The sequence below is a fragment of the Mauremys reevesii genome, linkage group 11 (assembly GCF_016161935.1).
Source record: "Mauremys reevesii isolate NIE-2019 linkage group 11, ASM1616193v1, whole genome shotgun sequence".
NCBI classification, from domain to species: Eukaryota; Metazoa; Chordata; order Testudines; family Geoemydidae; genus Mauremys; species Mauremys reevesii.
Window position 1 is genome coordinate 19,504,742 of NC_052633.1, and position 8,311 is coordinate 19,513,052.

Genomic DNA, 8,311 nt, shown 5'->3' on the forward strand with positions numbered 1-8,311 from the left:
TGGTGAGAGACAAGATAACTCTGAAAGTAGTGATATGTTTGTCCACATCTCTTAGCATTGAACAGTTAAAATAGAAACAGGACAATTACTTTAGCACATGGATCTGTGAATACTATCCTTCTGTATTTTATTTCAAGGTTGGATGCTAGTATCTTCCAGCAAAGACTAGCATCATATCAATACCAGCTCATATATATTAGCACGAGTAACTACTGTAAACACTTACAAAATGAGATTGGAATTTGGGGCTCTGACTTGTAAAACAGATACTGTACCCTTATGGTCATGTTTTCAGTAGTGTACTCAGTACATGAACCAGTGTCTTGCTGTCAGCAGATGTAAAGTCCAAAGTAACTTGGAGAGCTGAGAGTTTCTACAGCAACTGCAGTGCATGTGCTGGTGTATAACAAACACTTCTCAATTTCATGTGTCTGCATGTTTTGCTTGGTCTAGAGAATTCACATGCTGTAGACAGTGAAGATTTAATCCAGCCAGTGAGCAAGAAGGGAGCTTTCGTCAATAGGGACAATATAATTTTTACTACTGTTTTATTTGAAATTAATGCTTACATAACCAGCGTTTATCTTTTAAAAATTAAGTTATAAATAGATTATGTGTAATGATGTTTCAGTGTTTCACTAGGTTTATAAAACCCACAGGGTTTTGATAACCCCCCCCCAAAACCCCCACTTCCATGGTTGCATTTATATGCAAATGAAGTGTGCCTTTCCCTCTCAAATTATATTACAGTGAACTAGATTCTACTCCTCAATGTGCATTAGCAAGACTGCTTACTAAAGGTGTCTTCACTGTAGAGTTAACTCAGGTGGCAGCCAGGTGTGAGTACCCTGGTTGGCCTACCCCAGATCTGAGTGGCCACACTGCAAAGCCCTACCCAACTATGTCCACTTGACTGTGTGCACATTGGTGCTGTAATCACTGAGGTGAGGGGCTAGGACTTCTGGAAGCATATGCCATGGTTTTGTGCTTCAGTAAATTGAGCTCCTCTATGATTTTTTTCCCAGTGAATTGTTGGAAAACTTGTCTGTCTTTCTGGACACATGGAGGGAAAAGTGGGAATGCGTTCTCACTGTCTTAGTGATGTCATTATTCTACTGCTTCTCCAAATGCCCATGATGCCTTCCAAGAAAAACAGGGTAGAAAAGACCTGAATTTCTCATGGAAAAAATAAGTAGGGGAAAAAAACAAACTTATTTTAGAAAAAAATCAGACCACCTTTGTGCCCTCAGAAGATGCCAAAAATGGCACAAATCTATTTTCTTTCCTGTACTCTCAACATCCAAATGAACTAATCAGATACTATAGTGATGGGCAGCAGGACAGAGCACTAAGAAGTAGTTGGCATAGGGACAAAACTGGACCTATAATTTTTTTTATATTTCAAGAGGAAAAATAAAAACAAACAACTATAGTATTTGACATTTGCCACAATGACACATTCCAGTCATGTATTGCATATGCTTAAGGGGCAGAAAAAAAGTTTGGAGTGGTTTCTGTGTCTAAATTTTCATCTTTGCATTATGAACTGTTTTTTGGGGGGATACTAATGGAGGTTTCTGTTTCAGTAACACTTCAAACCATTTTACAGTGCATTTATTTAAAATTATCTTGCATGCACCCTGTGGAATAGTAGATAAGCTAATAACTTATCTTCATTCTTAATAAACTGTTCTGAAGTGCTAATGGAGTTAATAAATTAGTCCAGTAGCTATGGCTTTTGATTAAAGAGAACACATAGCAATTATCCAATTCATTTTACTAAATAAATGTGATAAGGCCAACTTAAATATTTTATTACTTAAAAGGTCTGGTTGAGTCAAAGAGCAGTTCAACAAAGAATGTAATTTTATTTGCTTTTTTTTTTCTAGCTATGGAGAGCAGTAATCAAGATATGTCAGCCTGGTTCAGTTTGTTTGCAGACTTGGATCCCCTTTCAAATCCAGATGCCATTGGGCGCTCAGACGATGAACTCCTCAATGCTTGACTACAGTTACCCAATGGACAAGCTCTTACTATGTCTCACTACAGCGGCCTTAAATATAGAACCTTACTTCCTCTTGCTTTTCTAGAGAGGATTTCAGATTCTAGCCCAGAAACACAACATCGAAACTGTAATCATAATGTCAGTCAGTAAAGTCCCAAACTCTAGAAAAAGCATTAAGGGTGGTGTTGAGAGCAATTGAGGAAAGTCACTTTATCTTTGATGCCTTGGTTTTATGGCTATTTTCAATATTATATGAAAATATGGCAAGCTGGTTAGGATCAACACTGAAAAGGCTCAGTTTCATCAAGACAAAATTACAAGACAAACAAAGCTATATCAAACTAGTTACTTTCCTGCATGCCCCTTTCCCCCAAAAAAGAGTTACCTTATGTCAATGTGAAAATGTTAATTTCCAGAAAATACTTCAGGACAGATAGTACCTTGGCTCTTTTACAGGACCCTCATTAACCTTCAAGACAATTGCACATCTTCAGCCAGACCCTCTAATCTGGCCAATTTGTGCATGAGGCAGGACAAATGGGGAGGGAGCAGAGGTAGTTTTAGATTGTCTTTGTGACTTCCTGATCCTGGGGGAAGGCATGGGCACGTGTGGCTCCCAGCACAACTTTGAACAGCCTCAGGGCTATTCTAAATTGCACTAAACTGCCTGTGCTTCCAAGGGCCAGAGTACAGGAGTACACTAGTCACATCCACTTTTCCCTTTCAGCTAGGCCAGGAAAGGCATAGAGCCAGTACATTAGCTGTGAGACTGCTGAGGTAGAGGATCTCTAGGTACCTGGTTAAACTGGCTTTACAGACACTTGGCTACACTTACAAATTTGCAGGGCTGCAGCAGGGTGTGAAAACACACCCTCTCCAGCGCTCCAAATTGCGGCGCTGCAAAGCGCCAGTGTGGTCAAAGCCCCAGCGCTGGGAGCGCGGCTCCCAGTGCTGTCTGTTATTCCCCACAGGGAGGTGGAGTACGGACTACACTTAGTGCTTCAGTGACAGAGCAGCACAGAAGGCCTGTATCATGGGCAGGACACAGCCTATTCATTCAATTAACCTTAGACAAGAAAGCACAGGCCAAATTCTGCCTTTGTTTGCTACTGCAGGTACTTTAGAGGGGCTGCAGAGATGGTAATCACGACTGAAGTTGGCTTACAGTAAATGCCATTAGAGTAGCAGTTATTCTAACAAGGAGCCATTTTATTCATCAGTTACAGAAGTGTAAAACTATAAACCAGATAAAGCAGCAGCAGAATTACCCAGCTTACTCCTCTGTAGAGACAGAATTTTTCTTTTCATTGTATTGTTAATTAGATTAAGTATTTTGTTAAAAAGGGAACAAGTAGAGCTCACCTGTACATTTTGAGCCTTTGGTGAGTGGGAGAGATTTAACACCTCATTACATGATCACTTGCAGCATGTTGGACAACTCACTCCCCCACATATACGGTAACTTTTTCTAATTTTTTTATTTTGAATTACAAGTTAAATCTTGTTGGGCAAGTTTGTATCTTTTTACCTTCATGCTTCAGGTTGCTGGGAGCTGTTTACTGTGATCCAACAAGATTCTTAAAGAGGAATATTAATGGATTGGCAGAATTATGGTATGATGTAAATCTCATTGTAATTAGGTGAGTGGATGATTTGTGATTCAGGTTCATGAGTGTACCTGCCCCATCCCAGTTTGGCGGTGGTAGGTCATAACTAAAGCCAGGCACCTGGTGTGGGGTCTGATTATCTCCAGTCAGATGAAGATAATTAAGACATAATCCTCAAGTCCTCCGAGACTCTCTGCAAGCCACAATGGAGGCCATAGTTTTCTTCTCACTGCAAGACAAGGAATTCCTGGTACCTCTGTGACTGATACCCCCCAAATTCTAGCAAATCATGCTACTCTCAGCTCTGGATCACAAAGACACAGCAATGAGGTTGCTGCAGGGGAAGAAACCTCTCTACAAGCCCATTTAGACACTCACTGCTGCAGCATGGAAATCTACACTGTACTGCTAAACAGAAATGTCATTCGGACATAAAATGTGAAGAAAAGTGAAACCAAAAATTGGTCACATGTTATTTGAAAATGAACACTGATATGTAGGAATTAATGAGATTCCATGTTAGTGCTTAGCAGGATAAGCAGAAATTTTAGACTGGAGCACCATTTTGCTTGCAGCAGTTAGTTTTCAGGCTAATATTGAAATACTTCATATAAGCAACTACACCAAGAGGGATGCAAAAAAGTGTTATTCATTACTGATGTGCTATTGTATCAAAACAAATCCAAGAGTCTTTGATCTTGGTTAGGGCTGGGGACCTTTTCTGATGCACGTGCTTTTGCTGCACACCAAGGCCTTATCTACATTAAAGGGAAAAGTCGATCTAAGCTACACAATTTGAGTTACATGAATAGCATAACTCAAATCAACATAGCTTAGATCTACTTATTGCAGGGTTCACACTAAGCAGTGTTGATGGGAGATGCTCTCCCGTCAACTCCCCTTACTCTTCTCAGTCAGGTGGAGTACAGGAGTTGATGGGAGAGCAATTGGCGGTCGATTTAGCGGGTCTTCATGAGACCCGCTAAATCAACTGCCGATGCATCGATCGCCACAGCATTGATCCTCCAGTAAGTGTGAACAAGTGCTTAGAGACAAGAATTTACATACCCCTGTATGCAAAAGACTTTTGTGTTAACACTGTTAGGGGCCTGCCTAGTTCTTACTACACATTGCATTGGGGAAGGTCTAGAATAGTTCTACATAGACTCGTAGACTTAAAGGTCAGAAGGGACCATTATGATCTTCTATGATCATTATGACCTCCTGCACAATGCAGGCCACAATCTCACACACCCACTCCTGTAACAAACCCCTAACCTATGTCTGAGCTATTGAAGACCTCAACTTGTGGTTTAAAGACTTCAAGGTGCAAAGAATCCTCCAGCAAATGACCCCTGCCCCCATGCTGCAGAGGGAAGGCGAAACCCCCCACCAGGGCTTCTGCCAATCAGCCCAGGAGGAAAATTCCTTCCTGACCCCAAATATGGCAATCAGCTAAACCCTGAGCATGTGGGCAAGACTCACCAGCCAGACACCCAGGAAAGAATTCTCTGTAGTAACTCAGATCCCATCATAACTAACATCCCATCACAGGCCATTCGGCATATTTACCGCTAATAGTCAAAGATCAATTAATTGTCAAAATTAGGCTATCCCATCATACCATCCCTTCCATAAACTTATCAAGCTTAGTATTGAAGCCAGATATGGTTTTGCCTCCATTGCTCCCCTTGGAAGGCTATTCCAGAACTTCACTCCTCTGATGGTTAGAAACCTTCATCTAATTTCAAGTCTAAACTTCCTGATGACCAGTTTATACATGATCAAGTTAGATCTGGTGACTACCTTTCTTCTATTCAAAATCTTCAAGGGATTTGGGGGCAGCAGGGAGAAGGGAAGGCAAGTAGCATCCCAGTGGTAAACTCTTTGAAGTGCTGGTACGCTGCTTGGAGAACACAAGCAAGGCAATACTGGGAAATGGGCGAAGTCTGAGCTCAGGGTTGATAGCTGGGAGTAGCAGGTTGTGGAACTAGGGCCTGGATGCTGCTAATGAATTGGGAGGTGATAAGGCTTACTTATATGTGGCAGTTCTACTGGGAGAGAGGGGAGGGGAACTGGAGAAAAGGTGTAGTGGTGATATAGAGATGGAATAAAATTTCCTCAGGAGTCTTGGGCAATACAGCATTCACCTGGATATTTCTTTCAACTGTTGAGGGAAATGGGCAGTCAATGTACTCTCCAAAGGCCACTCTAGCTCATATAATGTCTCCAGGAGTGATGATTTCAGATAATATATAAAACCAATTGAAATTCTGGAAAGAGTAATTAAAATACAAAAATGAGGTGTGGGGGGTACTGTTCTTGTCACATGGCAAGAAAGCCCTTTCCCACTCCTCTATGAAGCAATAGCAGAAAGGCAAGTCAGTCTCTCAGTTGTTCTGAGGACAATTTGGGGTGGGGGTGGGGGAAGAAAATGAACAGACAGCAATGTAAATGTTCTTACCCAATAATTTCCTTTCTGCTAGCAGCATCTCCCACAGTTCTGTTATATCTGACATCAAAATTGTGCCACAGTTTCTCAGCTGGATGCAGTAGCCTTGGGCAGAATGAGGGAAAGATAATGTCCTGGGAGACAAAGAAAGAGGAGTTCACTTTGGGGAGCAATGTCTGTGGAGTTCCCAGCACCACCTTATCATGGAACATGCAGTAAGTTTCCTGCATAGATAAGGCTGCCACCTGGTATATTCACCTAGCAGACCTAATGATGACCAATAAACAGGCTTTGATGGAAAGATGGAATGCTGATACTGAAATCAGAGGGCTGAAGCGGTGAGCTATTAGGGCTTTCAACACCAGTGGTATATCACATTTTGGGAAGACTGACCTGACCACCAGTTTGGCCAATTTCACTACTCTTGAACCTGGATACTTGGGGGTTCTTTGCCAAGGAACACAAGGATCCTGCTACTAGAACGCTACTAACAGCTGATACCTGGCTGAAGATCTTAGTACAAGCCTTCTTGGTGGAAGTCTGAAATAGCTGGGATCCCTGCACCTTACTGCAGTGTGCTCCTGGCACCAGACACTGACGTTGGCCCAGATGGAGGAGTAGGCTTCTAGTGCAGAGACTCTCCTGGATGAGAGAAAAATGTCATGACTGGAATGGAGGCAGAGTGTTGCTAACACTTATTTTTCAATAGCCAGGCTGATAGTTGCTGTTGGTCTGGAAGAAGAGGACGACCTAGTAGCTGTAATGTTGGTTCCATTTTTAGCTCTCTTGGGTCAGAAAACCAGGGTCCCCTTGACCAGTGCGGGATTATCATATAATCACTGCTTATTCCCACTTTGTCTGGATACTTTCCCTCGCAGTGGGAAGGATAGGTATGTGTATAGCAGGCCTTGGGCCATTTGTGTGACAGGGTATCTGTTTTCCTGGTGTAGTTCTTTGGACTTTTTGCATTCCTTTCGATTTGCTAACAGGTTGGCTGACAGCAGACTGAACTGCTGTGAGATCAGGTTGAAAACAACTTGGTTCAGACATGATTCCAAGTTTTTGATTTTGCATCTACTCAGCCAATCCACTTTCTGGTTCAGTTCTCCTTTTATGTGAAGTACTCTTAAGGAAGAAAGAAACTGTTCTGCACATCCGATTATGTCCATTGCTTCTACATGTAGCATCAGGCTCCTTGTCCCTCCTTGGTTGCTTATGTATGTGACGCTGGTCATGTTGTCAGACTGAACTAAGATGCGATTTCCCTCTAGGTGGCTCTGGACCCTCCATAGGGCCAGTTTAACAGCTCTCAGCACCAGGAGATTGGAGCCTTGGGAAGAGGAAACACAGCATTGGATTCCCTTGTGCTGTTTCAGGTCCCCACCTGTCAGGCTGGCATTGGTTTTGAGAAGCAGAGGGTCTGTAAGGTCTATAGGGAGGTCCTTGTGGACATACTCTAGGACTGTGCACCATCTTAAGGAGCAGAGGACCTGATTTGGGACCAGCACCTGATCTGTCATGCACTTGGGGAGTGGTCCCATATTTTGAAGTCAAGTCATAACGTAAATACTCAATTCAATTACAACAAGTGGTTGATGGTGCTATAGGTTAGAAGCACTGCAGTAACACAGATGATCTTCTTCGAGTGCTGTCCCTGTGGGTGCTCCACTCTAGGTGACTGTGCGTCCCGGCGCTGTCGATCGGAGATTTTCAGTAGCAGTGCCTGGTTGGGGCGCACGCACCCAGATGGTATCTCCCGTCTAGTTGGAATCTTCCTGAGTGCGTGCGCCCCACACCCTCCTCAGTTCCTTCTCAACCGTCCTCAGCTGAAGACGGGACTCGGAGCAGTGCTGCCTTCTCTTCCCTGATCTCTGTAGGAAACAGTAACAAAGAACATGGAAATAATTATTAATTACTTCCCAGTTGTTTCCCTTCCTTTAGTATAGTTACATAGTTAGTTACTTAGTTTAAAAAAAAAATCACTTCAGACTTGTCTCTCACTGAGACACTCTCCCCTGCCATTTCTAATTTACAATGCCAGGGGCTTCAGGATTCAAGAGGTGTGTTTTCTGGCACAACTCCATACCAAGGTTGGATGGGCACTCACATTGTGTGAAGTGCCTCGCGGAAGCCTACATCCCTGCAAAGTGCCTCTACTGTATGAGCCTCGAGTCGAGGGCTCGGCACGACAGAGACCTGCAGCTTAAAATGCTTCTCATGGAGAAATCCCCGCAGCCGCTTTCGGAG

At 42.9% G+C, this 8,311-nt stretch overlaps 1 protein-coding gene across 6 annotated transcripts in view; it reads left to right on the forward strand.

Annotated features, from left to right (window-relative positions):
- Positions 1 to 4,854, forward strand: part of ICA1L (islet cell autoantigen 1 like) — a 66,412-nt gene extending 61,558 nt beyond the window's left edge. For 5 of the 6 annotated variants that reach the window (XM_039495939.1, XM_039495936.1, XM_039495938.1 and 2 more), the window contains one exon: positions 1,890 to 3,620. In XM_039495939.1, coding sequence (XP_039351873.1) covers positions 1,890 to 2,005 — 116 coding nt within the window. In that variant the 3' untranslated portion in view covers positions 2,006 to 3,620. Of the gene's footprint in view, positions 1 to 1,889 lie in introns of all 6 variants that reach the window. The other variant, XM_039495934.1, reaches the window with a different exon arrangement.
- The last annotated feature ends 3,457 nt before the right edge of the window (positions 4,855 to 8,311 follow it).